General features: G+C 34.7%; 1 protein-coding gene across 8 annotated transcripts in view; it reads right to left on the bottom strand.

The window, feature by feature from the left end:
- Window positions 1-24,686, bottom strand: part of CFAP47 (cilia and flagella associated protein 47) — a 280,469-nt gene that overhangs the window by 93,890 nt on the left and 161,893 nt on the right. For all 8 annotated transcript variants that reach the window (XR_002442056.1, XR_002442057.1, XM_021408018.1 and 5 more), the window contains one exon: window positions 3,427-3,524. Coding sequence is in view for 6 of the 8 variants with exons in the window: in XM_021408018.1 (XP_021263693.1) it covers window positions 3,427-3,524 (98 nt within the window). In the remaining 2 variants the exon portion in view is untranslated. The remainder of the gene's footprint in view (window positions 1-3,426; window positions 3,525-24,686) is intronic.

The raw sequence follows: 24,686 nt of genomic DNA, 5'->3' as shown, positions 1-24,686 counted from the left end.
GAGGTGTGATCTTGAGAAATTGAACCCATTTTTTGTACAATCTCTTATTGCAGTGACTCTGTAAAAAAGTTATGTAATTAAAACAGATTAGATGGCTTCTACCTCTACAGTCACCCAAGCATTATTCCTAAGTGTTAAATATACATCTATTAGAAAGGAAAATTATATCTGGTGTTGGATGAGAAGAATTTGAAGAGTAGGCCCCAGAACAGGACTAGTTTTAATGCCCTAGTTTTCTAACTTTTGCCCTTCTCTCTTCCCAGTCCTGCTGAAGCAAGAAACTGAGCAAGAAACTTTGTGGTGTTTAGCCGCCTATGAGGCTTAAGTCAGGAATATTGATTAATCCACCTACTTAATCAGACCATAACAAAATAGTTACATTCTTGATTAGAGAACTAATATCACTTCTCAGTATTTTGGGGTTTTCTGTGGAATTTTACAAGTATACAACACATCAAAAAAAAAAAAAAGAGAAAATGCAAGCTGCATTTGAAATACTTAACAGTCCATTGAAAAATATTGTAGCTTCTTGACAATTCTGAGTCTAACTCCAAGTCCCTTTGCAGTTGCTTTGCATGCAAAACAGATACAGACTACATGTAGGAAAATTAAGGTACCTTTATTCCATAAAATGAAGCTTAGCTAAACAAGACCTTCCAATGTGTTCAGGATCCTACTCACTGCTTAGTCTCACTGCACACCTTTAACAGTGGTAATACAGTTAGGAATGGCAGCAGGCTGTAACTATGAAAACTAAAAGCTTCTCACACTGGATTACTTCACCCTGCCAGCCCTTTCACTAGAGGCTACATGTAGCTCTTGGCTGCTGGAAAATATTTATACTAATTCTTACGTTCCCAGGGATGCAGATCAGCACTAGTTCCAACTTAATGGATGTTTGCCATGCACACACTGAACAGAAAAAGATGAAGAACTGGAACCAAGTTCCAGAGTTATTCTGCTTTCTCCAAATGAGAAGCTATTTCCTCTCTTGGAAAAATATTATTCTATTAATATTAATATTAATATAAAAGGAGAAAGAAAAAAAGAAAAATCTCTTATTTTATATAAGGGTTTTAGAATCACAGCTTCACAATTCAATATTCACTGTAACAATTCCCAATAGCAATTGCAGGTTATGATTAAGACAGCTCATTTGACTCCTGAAACAAATAATGAGATCTGTCTAACTGCATTTCTAAGATTTCATTTCAATGGTTGATATGGTCAGGCATAGCCACCAAGCAAGTTTGTCATAGACTGACTTTTGATATAAGAGGTTGCTATGAACCATTTTAAAAGGTAAATGGGATTTAACAACTCTTGTTACTTTTCATCTGATATTTTCAGTTTCATTCATGGAAAACTGCTGTGGTTTTTTCTATGTTGCATGCAAATTTTTTAAGAAGTTACATTTCTTAAGATGCTAGTTAATTATCTCATCTTCACTTTGCCTAACACAGATAGAGGACAAGCACTGCTAAAATCCAAATGGCTTTCTATCTTTTTCTACTGATTTTATCTGTTTAATTTTCTTATCAGTTTTGGAGAAATACTAGAAGTTTCAAGTGAGAAACATAAATAAAAATTAATAGCTTATCATACTCTTCATCTTAGAAGAGAGGTAAGTTAGAAGGAATATTACAGAAATCTACTAAATTTTGAGTAGCATGACGAGAGTGGATAGGGTTTAACTGTTCTTTGGCTGCTGTATTTCAATAACCAGGGGGCATCAAATTAAAATAAAAGACATTGCTAAGAATAAAATTGATGGTTCATTCACAATGGTCAGTAAGCCCTTCAAAGTCAAGGCAAAGGAGGTTATTAATGCAATGGAAAGACTGAATTGAAAACTCTTAAAAGCCACAAAGTTACAAATACTATATGTACATACTCTTGCTAATTTCCCATGCTTCTAACAGATTTCCTTTGATTTCTTTACAGTACTTCAGTACGATTCTTAACATATGAGAACCAGATCTTTAGATAATATTTCAATAACGGTAGCACAAACATTATTTGCTATCTGCTTGTATTTGACCATTTTTTAGTAGTCATAGACTGTATTAGTTCTTTACATTAACTAATTTACTAAGACAATCTCAGGCACTTTAGAGACAGAAAGCACTCCCATTCCAAAACAAACTGCCTGGCATACAACCAGTCAATTCAGACCATTCTGTAACAGTAACCATGTGTACTATAAATCAAGAATCTGTCTTTCATCCTCAAAATTAATCAATAAATATGTTTTTTTTACAAGATTTCTCACAGAGATCTGAAGAAGGGGTATATCTACTTCTTTACTGTCTTCACTTTGACCACAAAGGAATTATCCCCATTCAACTCAATAATTTCAGTGCCCCATACATTGTAAAAATATGTTGGATTTTACTGTAAGTGCCTTTTGCAAGTTTTCATACTGAATTATATTCAAAACTATGAGGCAGAGTTAAAATACCCCTTGACAAGACATTATAAAATATAATCAATTATATAATTTGAATCTAGCTTTTCCTTTTACCATTTTCTTACAGTAATTTCAGAACAGAAAATGATACAAGACAAGACGTGGTCCTGCAGGACAAAAATCTACATTAGTCTTTTCAAGGCCTCAAATCGCAAAGTGTTTCATTCTAGCTTTTGTGTTTACTTTCTCTTGTGTTTTTCTCCACACAAGCAGACACTGCTACACAAAATCAATTGAGGAGACTTCTCCCTTCCCAGCATCTATCACTGGAAGAGGTAGTCCCTTAGTACTTGCATTGCTACAAGTCAGTGTTTCTTAGCTGACTACAATTCATATAGAATGCACAGCTACTAGGTAATAAACGTCCATTTAAAAAATAAAATATTAGCTCTGAAAATCAAGAGAGATTTTATCTTTACACACTTAAGTGCTTTAAAACACACGATTTATCTAATATTCTGCATTCTCCTAAAATTCCTAACATAATTTAATTACATTATTGAGAGTGAAGGTATAAGTTTATCTGGTAATACAGATATGATTAAGTACATTCCAACAATTAATGGAATCTAAATGACAAAAAAATTTTGCATGTGTAAGGAATAAGGGTACCAAAAGAAACTTACCCTGCTATGGTCAATATGTAAACTGCTTGAAGTATTTATGTAGTTCAAATTCATCTAATATCCAAAATTCAGTGTAGATTACAGCAGAATAAGAATGTAATTATTTAAATAGGGTGAAGTAACCACTTTTTTTCAAGCATCCACTTGAGTTCATATCACTGAGCTTATGTGAGGTCATACAGTAACTACTGAGCTTTATTATGCAAAAAAAAACAGGTGGTCACCTAATAAAACAAGTAAATCTTCTGTGATAGCAGCCAGACCAATAGTAAAATTATATTTTCCTCCTAATACAATAGAAAAAAAATTAAACAGTTAGAGTAATCTTACCAGAGCTCTGCATTTCACATCTATCTTTCTTTCAGGTGCTGCAGGTATGCTGTTAACCTTTAAGGAAAACCACACTTCGCAATTTGAAGAACTTCCTCCTATGTACAAAAGAATAAAATGTTCCATAAATCATCTCACGTGGTGATCACTCCTAGCAGCATTCAAATCAATGAGAAATTTTGACTTTTATCAGAACTGCCAGTCATTGTTCATTTGGAGACAAAGAAAATTATGGATTGATTTAACTGCTGTCAGTCAACTGCCCTATCTAATCCTTTCTTGTCTGGGTTCAAAATAGTAACAAAATCAATACATACACAAATTGAAAGGAAATAGCACTTTGGCAAATTAGTTTACTTGAATATCAGATTGTTTTAGAATTTTAAATATCATTGATTCACAACTGTTTTCCTTCAAAAAAGAAAAAATTAAAAAAATCTAATAGAATCCATTAATTAAAAGACAATTCACAATAGATTCAAAAACTGTGTTATTTGTTAAACAGATCAGAATTTTCAGTTACATGGAATCCATCCTCATATACATGTTCAAACATGTTCGTATATTGATTTATACTGTAATTTATTTTCCTACTGGCTTGTCCTGAGCTATAAATATTTTGATAACAACCAAGATTGCACTTAAGAGACTGAGAAAGCACAAAGATGCTGAATACATGCATCAAAACAACAGAGCATCAATAATATCCTATTAGATCAGATTAATTACATATCTTATCCTAAATTCTGTTAATAATGACTTGTAAGACTGTGGCAAAAAAAAAACAAAAAAAAACCAAAAAAAACCTATGCTATAAACTCTATAATCCCACATTTAGTCACAGGATAGACTGTTCAGAAATCCAGAGGATTTTATTCCCTTCAGTACTTTGAATTATCTAGTCCAAATAGGAGCAGTCGGAAATTCTGACAATATATACAAAAGCTGAAATGCACCAAACCCTACGACACTGAGTGACTATAAGCTCAGGGAAGAAAGCTCTGAGCCTTCCATACCTGGATTTTTGCCACATTCCTCTGTGAAGTCTAGAGAAAATTCATGAAGCCACAGAAGATTTTTCCTCTGCAATCTTAACTTTCCTAAATCATTTTTCTGTACTTCACAACTAACATAATGTAGACATTATAATCTACTTGCCTTTTTTCTTTATATATTATATACATTATATGTTTTTGCATGTAAGTTCATTAGTTGTGTTCACACAAGTTGCAGAAAGCTACTCTAATTCCTGACTGACAATAAAGGCATAGCTTTTATGTCTAGTAGCTTTCTTTATGGTTTTGGCTTCAAGTATTCTGAGCTATTAAGGCTTTTACTTCTTCTTGTAAGAAACTCTAAAATTTCTACTTGCATTTGAATTTTCATCCATTTGAATATTTAGATCCATTTCTCTTTGGATTCTAATCAGATTTAGAAAATCAAGTGGTTTTTTTTTTCTTTCTTTTTTTTTTTTTTCTTTTCTGGAGACATTAAATGAACACCACATCACAGCCCAAGAATTACTTTTCTGTGAAATATCTACTGTGTTTGGAAGGGAATATACTCTAAGCATTTGAAAATAGTATTCAGATTTTTAGATACTTCTCTCATGAAATGTTTCATTTAAACACTTAACATCTGGAAGACAAATGGCAGTTCTCTGTTTAATGAGGATCTCTCAATGTATGTTTGCAGTGAACTCTTTACTAAACTCATATTCATACAAGTATTGTTTACGATTACTCACTGAATCTGTGTAAACTGATGTTCTATCAACTTTTACTCAGTAAAAGCATGGCTGAATGGTTGCTTTTACCACTCACTTGCATTGTCAAAAAAATAAAGCCTAGGGTTTTGCTCGCTGTAAGCCTTAAATCTGATACCAAAGAGTGACTTTACAGATGAGTCTCTTCTCAGGTCTTTATTCATACGGTATGTTTGGATGAGCTAGCCAAAAGCCAATTTATTTCAAGTATCCTCATTCTCAAGTTATTAGTTCTAATTTTACTGTGAATTTCTTCTCTCCTTGAGGAAATTTACAAGATATTACCTAGTTCTTAACTTCAGGGATACTCAGAAATCACTTCGAAAGTTATCAGATCTACAAAAGCATTAGCTCTTTGAAAAAAATTTACATAAGCAGATTAAATTCACAACAATTGCTCTTGAATGTTCCCTAAGTTGTAGGTTGATGCTTCTGTTCCAAATTCAAAGAACTTGCATGCCTAGAAGTAAATCTACTATAAGTCCTTTGTTAATGTACATAGCAGAAGGTTATGTGATTTGGGGCTATTATTTTTTTCTTTCTTTTCTTCGTCTAGCACCAACCCCTAGGTAGATGAAATTAGGTCAAATATTTTGGAATTTTATGTTGACAAGAAGTTTAGGAAGACAACATTTAATGTCATGAGGTGATCTAGTTGCATTATGGTAGGCATTTAATAGCTTCCCCAAACCAGCTCTCCCCATACATCTTGATGTTACCCTTTTTAAAATGAGATGTACAAATGGATACCGTAGATATAATAGCAGGTAGAACAGTAAAAATGTAAAGTTCTTAAAAAGAACCCTATTCTACAGTTATCCACTCTCTTTTTGGAATATCATGTTGACTATAACTGTTGCTTTTGTGTGTGTTTGGGGGTTTTGTTTTGTTTTTACAGTGTGGCTTTTACATGTGCATCTTTTTTCATGTCTAAACTTTTAAACATTCTTACAAGCATCAAAACTGGCAAACAGAAAAAACAGACCAACATTAAATCTGCTCCTGTTTTCTGTTTACCACATGTTTAAAAACAGGCAGTAAAAATAGACACTTCTGTCTACCTCAGAAAATTTTTATTCTAACGCAGAAGTGTTCCAAGATGATCCCTTTTTCCCTTACATAAGATGTCTCACTTCAGAATGTGATGTACTTACAACATCAATACCCAAAACAAGGAACAATACTGCAAACACAAACACACACGCACTTATTACACAACTACATTTCTAAAGTTGCATTGATATTTTGAACGCTTTTCAAGTCTCTTCTCAGGGCCAGAGTGTAGAATTGCAGAACGGTTTGTGTTGGAAGGGACCTCAAAGCGCAACCAGCCCCAACCCCTGCCGTGGGCAGGGCTGCCCCCCACCAGCTCAGGCTGCACAGGGCCCCATCCAACCTGGCCTTGAGCACCTTCAGGGATGGGGCACCACAGCTTCTCTGGGCAACCTGTGCCAGGGCCTCACTGCACTCTGGGTGAAGAATTTCCTCCTGACATCTAACCTAAATCTCATCTCTTTTAGTTTAAAGCCTTCTCCTTTCCTCCTACAATCAGGCCACAATGAGGTCTCCCCAGAGCCTTCTTTTTTCCATACTGAACAACTCCATCTCCCTCAGTCTTCCTTCATAGGAGAGGTGCTCCAGCACTCTCATCATCTTCGCGGCCCTCATCCGTGTCCATGATAGGAGATAAACCTGGCTTGACTTCAGGCCTTTATTTATCATGTCACTTTGGGATTTCAATGACAGAAAAATCCTTATCTTGCTTCATGCAAGCAACAGGTCTTGCCAGATCTCATTAAAAGAAAGAAAACAAAGTTTAGTTAGTACTTCACAGAGAAATCACCAGCACTAAAAAGGAGTGAGCAAAAATCTTCTGAACATTAAAACAATGCATTTATGTAAACAATTTAATGTCCACTGTTCTTCTCCCTGAGCCTCTCCCTTGGTCAGTAGGCTTTTCCCCTTGCTAGTTATGGTCTAGTATCTGTCATCAGTGGCTAGGGCAAACCAGGATTCTTCATGTCAGCTACTGCAAATTCAAATAGTATTATTATAAAACAGCTTTTTTCTTTCTTTTTTTAGAACTTACCCTTTTTTTTTTATATATGAAAAAACACATATGAAAGCCTGGGAAACTGTATAATTTCTATTACATGTAGTTACCCAGAATTTGAAGAAAAAATGTCCATATTCCTGTATCCATTTCTTCATAGCAGCAAGCCAATTTCTTTGATTAATATTTATTTCTAGTAATTACTTCTGAGAATAAAAATTATTTATTTAAAAGAACTATTAAATTATAATTTATATGAAAATTAAATTCGAGCTTTCAATATACTTTTCAGATTAAAATTTTCACAGGTGCTTTCCAAGTCTCATTCTGGTTTGCATGACATGCCAAAATCATTTTGTCCTCCATAGTTGAATATCTAGTCAGCCAAGTATCCTGTCCTACTTCTCAGTAATGCAAATAAATTGCTTTTCCCTTGTTTGATTTCATTTGTCTGTGTAATTTTCAAATTTTATAAAATTTGGCTTAATAAACCTGTATTTGTTAAAGCCATATTCTTTTAATCTAATACTTCGTAAAATTTCCTGAAGAGTTACGTGTTGTGAAATCCCCTTCCTTTTACTGACAAAACGCTTTCCTCTGCTCACTTGCATTAGAATACATTACCTTCTTGTCAGCCACAAACTCAGATTTCTGTTCTCTTTTTCCCCTTTCCTTGTCCTTTCCCTAAAATTACCTTTCATCCTATACCTGCTACGCCACCCTTTAAATTTGCTGCCAAGCACCAGCAGTTATATATTAGGTTAAAAATAGAAAAGATACTTCTCTCCTGATTAGGATACAGCTGTCTATCATTCAGCTGGATTGCACATCACTGATTTTCCTGGTCTCCTGAGAATTACAGGCCTTGGGGATGTTTTGCAAGGGTGGGTATTGATGAGAGAGAGAAATTGTACTGATAAATAAATAAAATTATTTCAAATGCTTTATCACAATTTTACAGACTTTTCATATTGGCATCGTAAGTATGATTTTTTAAGCTAAAGGGTGAATTAAAATGATATTTTCAATTTCAGTGTGTGTTCTTTCACGGCATTTTCACCTAACCTTTGCAGAACTGGGAAAGCAATGAAAGGAATAAATTCAAGTTTAGCTTTAGGTATATCATTAAGAATGCTCTTAGATGTGTCTTTCAGATATGTTTTTTAGCAATAACAGGCAAGGGAATAAAAACAGCTTGATTTCTTGGTTCTATAAAAAGTTTTCAAGTCTATTAGTTATATAAATTCTCTTTAGGTGGCTAACCTAAATGTTGTTCTTATTGTATGTTACTATACTTCATAGTACATAAAATTTAAATTTAAAATTTAAAAGACCTATACCCCTACAGTATGTATATATGTAACCATTCTCAATGCATAAAGATCTCACCACTGTCAGGATAGGAAATATCAAAATGTGGGACTTCTTTCTGCCCATATACAAATAGCCTCACTGGAGTCATCTCTAAAGGACAAGAGCTGTTGCTCATGAAAACTGATCAGCTACGCATATGAGTCATGTCTATTTAATTTGTTTTATTAGATGAAGAATAAAGATTTTTTAAAACAAATTATTTCAAACAGACTAGATGATGATTTATATCGCTCATTTTTCAAATTTGACTGGCCATAGCAATCTAGGAATTATACAAAAAAGACCTAATATTTCTCCTGCAGTCTTTTCCTGACAACTTAAGTTCTTCTACCATTGTATATTTATAGCTAATACTTTCAACATAAATTAAATGTGTTTCTTCCAACTTGTTTAGCAAAAACCTCAACATTTATGCAAAATATCTAACTAGTTAAAATATGTCCAAAGACATATAAAAAAACATATGTTTTACAATAATATTTTGAATATTTCTTTTAATGGTGTCTCTAGATAAATCTGATTGCCCCAGCTGAGAAGTGCAGTCTTTCTGGTTTCAGTAGACACATCACTCCACTGAAAACTATTTATAAATTAAATCTTATTTTAACTGAGTCTAGACATTTCTCCCCAGATTTATTTTCCATGTGAAGAAACTGTGAACTTAACATATGGAGAAAGCTAACACTAACGCATTATGAGAATGTTGCAATTCTATTATGCTAGAACCTCAAAATGATGTAAAAATACAGATAATAATAACCATTCTTACTATGTGAGGAATAGCTCATCCTTGGAAAGGCAATGTATCTATATTTTCTTCTTCCAAGGCAGTTATTAATTTAAAGTTGACACATTTCTTCTTGGGCTTATGTTTTTTCACCTGAGGGCTATACTTTTCCAGTAAAAGTAAACAATCTGTATAGCTTTTAAAAATGCTTTTGCATTACATGGCAAGACAAACTCTAAAATGTTATTTTATGCAAATAAACACATTTGAGTAACCCTAGCAATTAATGTTCACTTAATTCCTTGTAACATTTCTTGAAATAATATTTTAATATTCCTCAGACATTAATTGCATCCTTACAGGATACATTATATATAAAAAATCATGTGTATGTAATTTGCATAGATCTACGTACATTTACAGTCAGCTACAAATGACATAGCATTTCCTGAGGAAACTGTGGCATGGCGAGTAAGCTCAGAGGATACTGAACAGCATGGAGCTGCATCAAGGGAGGGTAAGGCTGGGTGTTAGAAAAAAGTTCTTCATCAGAGGGCGGTGGGCATGGAACAGGCTGCCCAGGGCAATGGGCACAGCCCCACACTGTCAGAGTTCAAGGAGCTACTGGACAATTCTCTCAGACATAGAGTTTGAATTTTGGATAGTCCTGTGTGGAGCCAGGAGTTGGACTCCATGATCCTTATGGGTCCCTTCCAACCTGGGATATTCTATGGTTCTATGACGTATCTGCCAGTACATCATCCAGATAGCAAGCACTTGTGACACAAGTATAGATATAATCAAAAGTTCAAAAATAGATGATAATGCAAGCAATATATTTGGCATTAGACTCCATCTCCCCTTAGATTTTTACGCTTTGCAGGCAACGTGACATATGTGAACAGGAAGCACACAAAGTTTAAGAAAATTCTAAATACCGAAGAGCAATTCAGCACAGTTTAGCATCATGAGCCAAAATGCACTGAATTTCATAAAACAATAAAAAATACACTGTATTAATAGTTGTCATTTATTTGGGAGACATATTGTAGAGGAATAAATTTGAAGGACCGTCATAAACCTTACAAACTGTGACCACAGTGTCAATAATCTTTCTTGACCCTGCTTTCCTTATTAGAAGTTTACGGCCATACACTGAAAAGAACCCCAGGCTCGCATTACATATCACTGAACACTCACTGAAGAGGTAGGATGAAATGGGCACTCAGAGGATGAAGCAATCTACTACATAAGGAGCCTATCATGTATGAGCCACTGAAAATGAATTGAGCAGATTTTGGGAACACTAGCAGCTTTCAAGTAGGAGAGTCTGTTTCAGAGTGCCCTGCAGATCAGATGTCTGTATCCTGTGGCTTTGTCAAAACTCTGCCTTTACATTACCATTTCATTATTCACTGTCTGAATCTATTATTTTTAGTCTAGAATATTAAATTTTTTCTACTGCTTAGACAAAACTCAAAATTAGACCATCATCACAAACAGAAACTTCAGGGGAATTTATGGGAAGATTGCTATGTAATGGCTTTAGAAGTCTGAATACCAAGCAAGATGAACTGGAACCTTTCACTAATTAGAATAAATTTGATATAATTGAAGAATGATAAAGTGAAGTGTTTTGGTTGCTTAGAATACTAAGACGCTTTTAAAGCACTGTTTAACTTCTAATGTGAAGATAAATTATATTTGCTTTAAGAATGTTATTTGATTATTATAATTACCATAGTTCAAAGACTTGGCAAAGAAAGAAGCTGAGGCTAAAGAAAGAAGACACTTAGGATAATCTAGTCTAAGAGTGGAAATACTATGTATTTCCACAGTGGGAGAGAGAAAAGAACAATTAAAGACACTTGAGAAGAAAAAATAATTTAAAAAAAAAAAAGAGTCCACAAAGTAGGTAATTATTGTGCAGCTATGAAAAGACTTATGAAAGCAAAAAAAAAAAAATAGTAGTGATTTTGAAGTGCATAAAATAAGTATTGCTAATTATATATGTTTTTCAGAAAGATTTTTAAGGAAAAACAAGGATTATAATATTCTTGTTCACAAAAGATTGCTTATGAAACTAATCTCCATGTCCCTAATGGAAAGGATAACAAGTGATGGGCTTTAGGATACGTGAAAAGCATCAGAAAAAAGTTTGCAATGTTACAGGAAGAGAAGAACTAGGACAGATTACCTAGGTCATGCAGACTTTACCAATAAAGCTTTAAAGAGTGTCATGGTTTTATGATTTTCGGTTATTGGTATTCCACATCATAACATCATGTAGTGTATGTACCTGGTTCTCAGAAGAGAAGGACTACTACATTCCCCAGGGGACTTTGCTCCCCTGTTACCGTTTTCCGGTCAGAGGAAAGATCAAAACTCGCATATCACGAGACCTGCTTTCTCTTTCCACCCGTCTCTTGTCCCGGCAGCACCTTGCTCCCCAGCCGTCTCACCGTTGGTATTAGAGTAAGGACACTCTCTCATTGTATTGGATTTATCAGCTTAAATTGTAATTATATTGTGTTATAGTGTGTTATTTTACATTCTTATTTAGTAAATTAGTTTGTTTCTCCTCAGATCATTGCCACTGTTTTGTTCTCAGGCCCATCTCCTTACCTTTTTTTCCCTTTTCCCTTCCCTGGGGCATGGGCCCGTGGGTCCCCCACCCCATTCATCATGGAACCAGGCCGAACGCCCGTAAACCATTGACAAAGAGAAATACAAGGGCTGCTATGAAAATGATGCCTTCTATTTTATTACCTTGGCTCACAACTTCAGAGGCAATTGGTGGTATGGCAGTAGAAGCAGAGGGTGGTACATTTCAGCATTCGTGACAGCAACAGTAAGTTACCTCCACTGATGCAGACTTTTACGAGTGTGGCAAGCAGACTCTTGTTCATCACAGAAGATGCATGGCTAATGGTGGTAACTAAGTTGAAAAATAGTGTTTTGTAACTAAAAATTTGCTCTTTCAAACAGTGTTGCTGTACTCTTTGTATCTGTTGTAGTTTCCATGCAAATAAAGAGGAAGCATTACTTTCGGAGCAACCTATGTATCTGCCAGAAGCAAGAAGGCAGCAGGTAATAACTCCCTAGACAACTGTCATAATCTCACATTCCACCAAATGCCTTAGCATACTCCCAGTTCCCAATCCAAATCCCTAGCTCACATAAATCTCAAATTCTTGGCACTACGCTAACACATGCAGAGCTTGGATTACAGTCCCAAAAAGATGCAACGCCAATCCTATATACTGGATATATATGTCAGTCAATTTCTTAATCCAGTTCACATAAACAAGTTATACACTAACCTTCCCTGCACTGACTTACTTTATACAACTTTTAACTTTTTCAAAAGCCCTATTGCTTTTCTTTGCTTCCCATATTTGGCTTTATTTCTACTGACAATTTTTTTTAAATCTTTGTCTCCTTACACAAATAACTGGAAAGCCCAAAAGTCATCTACTGTAACTCTGTCTGAGGTTGGGCCTATAAAGTCTCAGATAATGGACAAAAAGATCACTACTCCTTCCTATTATGCTGGCATATATAGCTGCTAAGGGTGATCATGGAAAACAGGGTCCCTCATCTTCCTTGGCTTCACGCTGGAGGGTTAGGATAATCATTACTACTCTCTAAGAATGCAAAAGAAAACAATCTAAACCATTTAAGTAGGAATGAGATGAGAAAAAGAACAGAAGGGAATAGCATATCTTCTCTCAATGTAGCAGAAAAAACATAAATACTAATTGCTGTAATAAGTTACTAATAAAAATGGAATAAAATAACCCTTTTTTTCTTATTATTATTGTTATTTTTCTGCACTGTGGCAGAATAGTATTCATTTGCTGGTTTAGTACAACACTGCACAATTTTACATGGGTACAATATGTGACATGCTAGGAAATCACTTGCCAGGTGAACAACTTGAGTAAGCTGCGTGACACAGATATTTTAACACGCCTGAGAAAGTAAAAGCCAGCTCAGAAGTCACAGTTCATATACCGTTGGTACAATAGGTTAAACTGTACTCTCAGATGATTGCCACTCCTAAAGTTCCTTAAAATGGTTCTCAAGTGACAAATACAAAACATAAAGACATTTACACATACAATAAGTATTACTGTTCCATAGAAAGAAGACCTAATAGGTCACAGTTTTTTGGGTGGGTTTTTTTGTTTGTTTTAATACATGATCCTGTTATAATACATAAAAACCCTACAGAAAGAATACATTTTGGCTACTAAGAGGTCTTTGACATAACGGAGACAAAATTTAACACCTATGAATTGAAGCCAGAAAAATTCAAATATGAAACCAGAAGGATTTTGTAACTGGTAAAAACCTTCATAACTGAAACAATGTATGAGTACTACATAATTAATGCAATCTCCTTTTATTTTATTTAAGAAAATTATTGAATGAAATATGAGTGCATTAGTACAACACAACGCTCTGGGAGAGGCAGATCAGAATAGCTGTAGGGAAAAAAAAAGTGCAGAACAGTAGTCCATTTTTTGTAATTAGTATTCTCAAATCTCAGAAGAATGCTCACAAATATGACACATCTTAATTGTAAGGGCTTAGAAAACCTCTCAGTTTCAAGCCTTAGCAACTAAATCTGTTAGAATTTCTTTTAAAATCCTCCAGCTGTTGTGATTTCTCGATATAATATACTGTGGTGAAATTCACCTCCAATTGTTCAGTCTTCTTTGTTAGGAAAAGTCATATTCTGTTATTGTCAAGACTATACATTCAAAATAAGCTTTCTGAAGAAAAAGCAACATCATTTTTATGTCAGTGTTGTGTCACACAAGCAAGTAACTACTCTTATGAATTGCTCCACATCAAAATTATCTAACACTTAAACTCTATTAAGCAGTGTTCCTTTTCATTCAAGAGGCAAATGACATTGAATGAACTGGATAATAGAAAATATCTTGGAATTCAGAAGATACTGTAAAATTTCTTTACTACAAAGTAAGAGAGTAGTTAACACAGAATTGTCATAAGGCACAGGTTTACTCCCCTGCAACTTGCTAACGTGAACATATATTGATGTGATGAGGTTTGAGAGAAACTTGGCATTCTTTTTCTTTCCTATTTTTCCTTTAAATGTTAAGCTATTTAAAAGATATGCTTCCTAATTTAGAGTCAATTAATTTAGAGCAAAATAAATTATCTTATTTCCCTAAAAGATCTATATCTCTCAGCTTGTAACTCAACAAAATATTTAACCCCCAAAAATGGTCAGCACCACATATCCTCATTTTGAATACAAAATTTATAGATAGGAGTACTAACTAGGAAATGAATAATTTAACAATATTTCATAGAATAATGGAATCACCAAGGTTGGAAAAGACCTACAAGATCATCCAGTCCAACCATCCACCTACCACCAATAACCCCACTAAACCAGGTCCTTCAACACAACATCTAAACGTTTCTTGAACACCTCCAGGGATGGTGACTCCACCACTTCCCTGGGCAGCCCATTCTAGCACCTGACCACTCTTTCAGAAAAGTAGTATTTCCTAACATCCAGCCTGAATCTCCCCTAGCGCAACTTTAGGCCATTCCCTCTAGTCCTATACTATTTCCTATTTCCTGGACTATGTATGAATTTCTAATTAAACCTTTAACTGTGAGTTAACTTTTATTTTACTATACAAATCTACAAGAGACTACAGTGAGAAAAGAGCTCCCTTCTTGACAGGATTCACTTGTAAATTCACTATCGTGCTTCAGCTAATGATATGTAGATTCCTTCAAAATCCATGCTAAATCCAAATGAATGTTTTTTTCTTTAAGTGATGAAACTTTAAACTGGGATTACAGTAACTATACTCATGCCCTACCAATGAATTTCTGACCACCATTCATTGCACTCATTCTGTATTTACCAATAAAAACATTTTTTTCCATAATACTAGTGGCATGGCAAAAGTATAAAATTAACCAGTGATGTTTTATCAATCCTAATATAGTATTACCATTATGTTTCCTACAGATACAGCTAAGAAAATGCAAAGGGATTAGATCTGACAAGTATCCATACATTCTCTTACTTAATATCACCCTTTTACCTTGATAGGAACCTTGTAATCACATTTACTGTGATTTGGGTAACTTTCCTTTACAAGCTCCGCCACATACTAGACATTTCATATTGCCTCCTAATTTAAAATGAAAAGACAACGCAAATACAAACACATGAAGATTACTCTATGGTGACAACCGTCTGGTCTCTGAAGAAGACATTACTGAGTACAATTTTCTGACCACTTTCTGACCTCTTTGGTATGTCTCTTTTGAGCATCTAAAATCCTTATCCATTTTAGAAAAACTGTTTAACTCTCTATGCATCCATTAAAAAAAATAAAAGAGATTTATATTAATCCTGACAACAATTAAGTAGGTAGATTGTCATAATGCTACACCAAAACCACTGTAGATTTCTGCTCACAATTTATGTTTACAATAAAATAAGAAATGAAGTCAAATTCCATTAATCTTTGAATTTAATAATTTTATGTTTCCATACTTCCACACTAAATAAAACCAATCCTTCATTAATTTCATGGATATTATTTGTCATAATCACAGATGCTAAACTTTATCTCCCTATCCTCTTTACAACAGGAAGCATAAATTGTAACACTGATAAATGCTGTTCTTATTAATTTCTCAATAAATTGGTAGACAAATAAGGAACTGTTAAACAGTGAGAGTTCAGTGAAAGCAATCCTATGAATCTTTCTAACATTGAGCAATAATTAGTTTAAGCACTATGAAAGCCGAAGCATTCTTCCTAAATAATATAGGTATAGCTACAAATCTTAACAGAAATTCCAATAATATTTTTATAATTGTCTCTAATTTGCCAAAAACAAATAACCAATCAACCAACAAAAACCACCAAACAACAACAGCGTCTGTAAATCTCCCTCAAAACAGGGATTTTTAAAGTAGTTAAAGAGGGAAAAAAAGGAAACTGAAAAGGGTAAAAAAAAAAAACACAAAAAACAGGCGATTTTCCTAACTGAGCATGGAAATGCATTTTGGATCTCCAAGAATTATTTATTAATTAAAAACACTTTCTCTAAACGTGGCATGGACCTAGCCTCCATGGCACCTGAGGAAGTACAGCTTCATTCAATTCCCTTTTCTTGTCCTGGTATAATTGTAATTTTTGAATATGTAATTCCTCTATTTCAGAGCATCTTAGTATGTATCCAGTGTACCTATGCAACCCAGTATGGATGTAAACCATTCGGATTTTTGTTTTGGTTACTGCTTAGAAATAGACAGTGAAAGGCACTTCAGTTAAAATCAGACCAGAATGGTCTAATTTGAAACACAGATTCCAAACACAAAGGGCATAGGAACAGAACCTGCTCACATTTTTACCTGTTTATCTCTTCAACTGCATATAGAAAAGCAAAGATCATATGAAAGACAATCCACAATTTATCACTTAAAAAACCAGCTTTTAGTAAACTACACGACGTAGAAAACATTATATGGAGTAATAAAGAAAAAATGTTGCATGATCTCCCTATAAATTCATTGGTAGTAAGTAGCGAAAAGGAAACTTAGGCAAATCAGTTGAAACAAGTATGAGACTCAGATGTGCCTAGTCTTCATGGAAAAACGTAGATCAAAAATTCAGTGGAAGAAAATAAATATAGCTTATTGCAAAACAGAAAAGGAATACAAAAGTACGTTTCCATACAGATAAACAAGCATGTGTTCAGGTCTCAAAATATCAATCTAAAATAGTCATGCCTGAAAAGAAAAATGCTATGTTTGTCAAGTGAAAGAATATTTATGGTCTTGTAAGGTTGCTATAGAGTGTCAAATAATATGCAGTAAACATTAAAGTGAGGTCTGACAGATACTTCCAAGGTAAAGAATAAAGGAACATCCATTGCAAATTGATTCAAATTTTGGATGTGAACTGAAATGTGATACTTAATAGACAGAAGTAATGACACCAGAAAGTATTTTCTCAACTCACAGAAAAGCAAAGTTACTGCTAGTTGGACAGATTGCAGAATCTGACAGTTCAGTTACCTATTGCCAGATCATTGCTACATAATCTCCAGCAGACATATACAGATAACAAACATAGAATTTAACGCATTTCTTGATATGTGTACCCTATGATTTTGCATGATTTGAACACCTAACTAGGAGCATGTCAGCAAACTTAACTATGGCAATAATACATTTCAATAGTTATTTTTAGCAGAAAGGAAGTAAAAATTGGGAAAAAAAAATAGCCCTATTGCAATCCTTTTCTAATACCCTAAAAGCATTCAAATTATTTTTGAAAGTTTGTATTTCTATGATTTCATTAAGGCATATTAAATGAACAATTATCAGAATCGATGCTGTTCATCTGACACTTTACAACGTTGTTTGCATTTTCATCTCCTCTAATGTACAAAGGGCAAGAATCACAAATGAAAAAGACGGTGCCTGGAGTTTTTGCAATACTAGCAGCAAATGAGGTTTATTAGAAGAGTTAGCAAGTGGGAAAGTCTAAGTTTATTAATTTAGCTTACTTGTTGCCCCATTTTACATTTGCTCACGTCTTTTCCAAATTAACCTTCCAACTCAAAATTGTCAGAGCCAGTTGCTTTTTCTGGAATTTTCTGGCCAAATAATCCAGTAACAACTACCCTAAGAAAATATACATCATTTTTTTTACATTAATAGTCTTTTGCTGTTTTGCTGAGAAGCTGTAGCACATCATTTAGAGCAGGGTACAACATATTTCAGAGGAGTCACCTTAGTTATAGAAGCATGTCTTTTACTGTCTCTGTGAAGATCCACTAAAATTTTACAAAGGTGATTACCTCCAAAAGTTATGTATTCACTTGTGCATATGTATACCAATGTCCAACAACTAAACAGTATGCAAATCCCACTCGTGCCTAACACATCCTAGCCCCTCACCATTCCCACATATCAAGCAGATATAACATATGCAGCAGATTTGAAAATCTGGAATCATTTCAACTTCACAAATGAAATAAAATGCATATTCAAGAATAATTATAACTTAACAATGACATACAAAACTCCTGTTTGCTATTGAAATGTATTCTTCACTTAGTGGATCACATTAGGAAGCCTTCTTACAAATATTTATAACATTTTAGAGGAAATTAATATAAATTCCTCACTTTCAATGTGGCTAACAAGCCTTTTACAGCTTTCCTCCATAAGAAATAGCATGTGCAGATTTTCCTTAGTTCCAAAAAACCTGGCAGTCCTGCATTATTATTTTGACTAAGAATAATGGAAATGGCATGTAATCCAAGAGCACCAGAAAATGAAGGAGCCTTTCAGAGATGATACAGTTCTCTTTAAGTACTGCAAGTTCTCCAGGAAGAATATATAAAGGCCTTTTCTGAGAGATGCATTATGTCCTAAGTGGCAAAACAACATGTTAGTGATGGGTTGTTTTCTTAAAGTAGAATATTTATTTGACCATGAATAAATAGCATATGGCCTTTCAACAGAAAGACTATTCCCGCTGAGAGAGAACAAGACCCTGAATCAAACTACAGTGAACAGCAAGGACCTACAGGTGAAGGACTAAAAATGAGAAAATTTATAGCTTCTTATAGAAATCAAGTGATGTTAAAGGCCAAAGACTAAGGTGTGATACTCCTTGAAGAGGCCATAAGGGATTCAGAGTTCATTTTAACTCTCTCCATGACAATGCCAACTTCACACAGCAACTGAATGCTTAAGCCTATGACTGTAACAGTTAAGAGTTTTCTGACAATTGTTCCTTCTAGATATCAGTGACAGTATTACCCTGTGTTGTGGTAAACACCACACACTAGACATACACTATTCTGAAATTTTTTTTTTCTTTCTGAAATGTATATTTGATGGTAAAGGGAACACTGGCCTTTGAATATGTAAATTTTCTGTAGGAACGTCTCATGAGCTACATTACAAAAAGATAAACAGGGAAAAACCATAAAGAACAAAGTTACTTTGTCAATTTCTTTCCTCTTTAATGAAAAAAATCCCTTTCACAAATAAAGTTATATTTCAAAATCGGTGCCAAATGTAATAAAGAGAAATAAATAATGCCTTGAAAGTGCATCCAAATCTAAGGTTTTTACACACACATACTCTCACTCTCTGATGACAATGCATAAAAAGCCATCTGTCTTTTGCTGCAGTGGGAAACAATAGTTCTTCAATATTCACAATTTCTTAAATATGTAAAGAACAATTAGGGATCTGCTATGCCCACAGAGGAAGTAAAGTAAAAATTTTAAAAGAGACACTAGACACCAAAACAAATGAAACACTGAATGGACAAGAAACATCAATTGCCTACTCAGTAAAAATGTCAGAGTTGTCTTTTTCTGATTACTTAGGTAAACCTGTCTCATAACCAAATGTAAGAGACTGTAGGAACACCCAGTGCTTGGGAAAAATTAAAAAACAGAATTCTATACGGACCATTATTTTGCAGCTGCTACAGAAATAAAAGTCCATAGCAAATTCCAGTGGTAGTCTACGGAATGGATAAGAGGGTCTGAGATATGAGAGAAATTATTCTACAAAAAGAAAAAAAAAAGAGGTGAACTTACAGGTTTTTACTAATAGAAAATGACTTATGCAGCCAGAATTACCTTATCGCAAATATAGTCCTTAGTAACTAACCAGTTTCAGCTTCAAAGGCAGACAATGGCAGTAGTATATGGTACAAAATTGTCTACTTATGAAAGTATAGTCCTACTTATAATAGGACTATAAAAATAATATATGGAGAAGTCTGATCAGGAAGTGAAAAAATAAATTAGACTGGACTGAGAAATGTGGTTTATTTCCACTGGCTGAAAACTAATATGATTCCAGTTATCTTAAGAACATAATTTTGACTCAATCTATTATTTTAATTAATGTCTCTGAACTGTTTCATTTTCAGAAACATGCAACAACAACATAACATAATATAGTATAATAATACATATATGTTTTATAATAATATAAATATACCTGTAATGTTACTAAATCATATATTCAAGTATATTAATATAATAATAGATATATGTAGCTACACCTATAAATATATATAAAACATTTGCTCTGATTTATGGATCTATTTATAGAGTAGGCTAACTGCTGGACCGCCCTCTTAGGTCCTAAGAATCTATAGTTAATTCCTTCCTCTGTCTGAGGGACTGAACATACACCTTATAGGAAAATGCTCTCATCCTTAAGCAATAGATTATGCTATGTAATTCCTTTTAGACAATCTCATTGATGTTACTGTAATTGCAATGTATCTGTAATGCTTAGATTCACGTAATACATTCAAGTAGTTATTCAGATAGGAAAAGAACTGCAAGACTTTAATAAATCAAACATTTGAAATTGAACTTCACTTTATGAAATGACTCAACTACTAGGGTGTAAAGTTTGACTTTTTCATGTTTTCTGGCTCACTGCATACTTTCACAGCTCATCACAATTGAAACAGCATGAATAGGGGAGACTGGCAGGGACCTTCCCTTTGTCTTCTCCTCACCTCATTATTTTCTGCCCCAAACACACTTATACCCCTGTTTCACGATGGTGTTCTCACTGTGTACTTATGAATCATTATGTGCTAAGGGGTAAAATTAGAATTGTTTGCAAGCATGACAAAGTAGGAAAGACAAAATGATGGTGCAGGTAAAGAGCATCTCAAGCACTCAAACCTATTAGCAAGGGCACAGGTTGCAAACAAACTACTGCTCTGTTGCTAGCTTATTTACTATTTTGTTTCAAAAAGGTTATTTTATATATCACTCGATGTGTTCTGTCACAGACATCTAGGAAAGGGTTTGCGCTTAGATCTATCATGTTAGTCCCATTGCTGAAAAGTGGATTAAGAGGAGAAGAAATTCCAGTGTTGTTATGCTGCGCTGTTTCAATTCAGCAAGGTGTAAGTCACGCCTGTCACATCATAGGTGAACTTCAGAGGTCCAGAGCACATCTAACCAAGTAACCATGACAACTACACCCACTCCTTTTGCAAAGGATTTTTTTTTCAGAATATTCATACTAAATTGGCTACTAGAAGACAAAATTCTCTATACATACATATGATATCTGCCAGACCATGTGTTTCGGTAATACACCTTCTAGTTAATTTGTTATTACAGCTACGGCCGATCTGAAGAAGCAAAATACATTTTTAATTAGATAAAAATTCAGTCTGTTTATAGGCAAATAGTAGTGAGCTGGGGGTCAGCCTCTTCTCTCTTGTAACTAGTGACAGGACGAAGGGGAATGGACTCAAGTTGCACCAGGGGAGATTTAGGCTGGACTTTAGGAAATACTACTTTTCTGAAAGAGTGGTCAGGTGCTGGAATGGGCTGCCCAGGGAGGTGGTTGAGTCACCGTCCCTGGACGTGTTCAAGAAACATTTAGATATAGCGTTGAGAGACGCTATGGTCTGGTGCGGTTATTGGTGGTAGGTGGATGGTTGGACTGGATGATCTTGTAGGTCTTTTCCAACCTAGCTAATTCTATGATTCTATGATTCTATGAAATACAATCCTGCTTGCTATGATACCCAAAAATATACAGATGTACAGGTTTACAAATGAACTGACTTACATATGGTTCGGGTACCATGGCAATATTAAAACACATGCTACATGAAGGATGATGCAACCTAAAATTCACAAGCAGCCTGGCACTGTGAGCAATTACAGACTGCTTTGGTTACTAATTTTCAATAGGCTATCATGTTTCCTTTGCACAGATTTTTAATTACATGCATACCATGCCCCACAAAATTCCATGCGGGGCATAGGCCCTTGAAGCAATGCTACTTCAGAATTGTTTCAAAACAACATATAAGTTTGTTAGTGGAATCAAGCTGTTTTGAGATTAAAAAGGGCACAGGAAAATGCATAACACTTCACAGACTGCAGTACTGCAAAAAGAGTACCTACTGAGAAAGCTAACAATAATTGAACATTCTTTTTTGACAAAGGAAAAAAGGATAAAAAAGATTAATCCTTAATGTTTTCCACATGCAGAACCATCCCCAAAATTTGGTATGCACTAGCATAAATACAAATGCAAATGCTAAAAAGATAGTAAAACAATATTTTAAACCCCCCCCGGCTGGTAGTTCACATTTTCAAATATGCATACAGTTTAGACAGGGATTTTTTCCTTCAAGATGTCTCCAGACTTTTTTTTCCTTGAAGACAGAGACTTAAACTAATCTGAAGGAGGAGAAAAATATGCATCATTTGCTCCAAAAGTAATACCTCCTATTTATCTCCATGGAAACTACAACAGATACAAAGAGCACAATAACACTATTTGATAATTTTCAGCTACTACACAACACTACTTGTCAACATTGTCACCACTTTTAGCTATGCATTTCTACCAGCCATGAACAACAGCCTGCATGCCGCGCTCATAACAATCTGCACTAGCAGAGGTAACCCACTGTTTCACAGCTGCTATGATGGTATCATTGCTGAAATGCAGCACCAACCACCTCACTGTGCTCACATCCACTGGCTGGTCTCCATAAACATTCAGGAAGGACTGATGAATGCCAGTGGGTTCCATTTTTCCCACATGGAGGAGTTCAATGACACACTTATGCTTCATGCACACTTCCACATCAGATGCCATTTTGTCAGAGTGACCCTCTGCTGCCATCTGTCACGGCAACAAAATGGAATGGAATATTTGCAGGAAGGTTCAACCTCTACTGCCATAACACCAACATCCACCTCTGATGTCATAGTTTGACAAAATAAAATGGGAGGCATTAAGTTTTCAGCAGCACTCATACTTACAGAATGCAGATTTGACTGAAAATAGCTTAACTACACAATCAAAACTAAGAAGGTAGGTCACAAGATGATTTTTAAGGCATTCCTGTTTTTTACAATGGAACAGTATTAATACCACAAATAGGTAAGCATCCAAGATATAGTAATTATACCCATAAATGTATATTAAGCATATTACTCTATTAATGCAGATTAACTCCTAACATTTATCAGCACTCGGTTCTTACAATATTTTTTAAAAATTCCACATGAAGCAATACAAAGCCCTTATTTTAAACTGTCACCAAACTGACAATTTTCCTCCTAATCCCCTTCTACTGTGTCTAGAAGAACAAAGAATTTTTTTCATTATCTTCCTTACATGAATACCCTCACTGTGCTGCCACCAATGTTCATTTCTCAGGGACTGATTTCAAGTCTGAAGGGATGGGAGAATCACACATGTAAATGTCATTACCTTTCCAACGCGCTGGTTTCTCAATTAACCTGCTTGGAAGCAGTTGTTTGTGAAGACAACGGGAAACACAATGACTTAGACTACAAAATGTTGCCTGTCATTGAAAACTTGGTTGAGAGATAAATTAGCTGTAAAAATATAATGAAAACAGGCTTTCCCAAAATTGACATCTGACCTAACCACTAAGCCATGATAAAAAAAACCACAGTCAAATTTGCAAATAGTACATCTTTTGAATTTGTATGTTCTTTATAAAAGGAAATTCAAAAACTTGGAATGGCACAAACACGTAAACATATTTCATAAGAAAAATGCAATAGGAAGTATAATCTTCTCATAAAGATAATGCTTAGAGTAGCCAGAAGAAAAAGACAAGAGCATATGAAAAATCGTCATGTTGCACAAACATTCGTCATCTGTAGATCTCAGCTCTGAGACATCACCAATGGCAGGAACAATAAAAGCTGTTGCTCAAGTACCAGCTCTGTGGCAAGACTTAATGTTGGAGAGAGAGACAGAGATTCTGGAGGATTTGCAGCTGCAGAGCAAATCTTTGTTATTGCAGCATCTTAAAAATCTCAACTCTTCTTCAGGGGAGCTGCTGGATCAAACTCCTGAGCGACGGCTCAGCGACTCTAGCAAAAACAGCCAAGCATCCTCCCCATTGCTCACATGCAGTACAACAAAGAGCACAACAAAAGAGCAATCGTCTCAGGGCAATTATCTTTAAGAACCTTTTATGGACTCTGTTCCAGAACAGAAAAATGTCCTTTACTTTGAGAGGAAATTTTGACAAGTGAATGAGTTGCCACAGCATTTGATCAGGCTCTGAACCAGATTAATAATGACCAGTTTTTATTTATAATTTTATCACTTTACTACACAGGAATAACAAAAGAGATGTCTTACACAAAAGATGAGCTGCATCCTACTTTCAGTCTTAGCAACCACTTGGCCTCAGTTTAGTTTTGAATCCCATGAATTAAAAAACAGGAAAGAAAAAAAATCAGAGCTCT

Source organism: Numida meleagris, chromosome 1, assembly GCF_002078875.1.
Source record: "Numida meleagris isolate 19003 breed g44 Domestic line chromosome 1, NumMel1.0, whole genome shotgun sequence".
NCBI classification, from domain to species: Eukaryota; Metazoa; Chordata; class Aves; order Galliformes; family Numididae; genus Numida; species Numida meleagris.
Note: the sequence above shows the minus strand (reverse complement) of the source record. Positions and strands in the feature narration are given on the sequence as shown.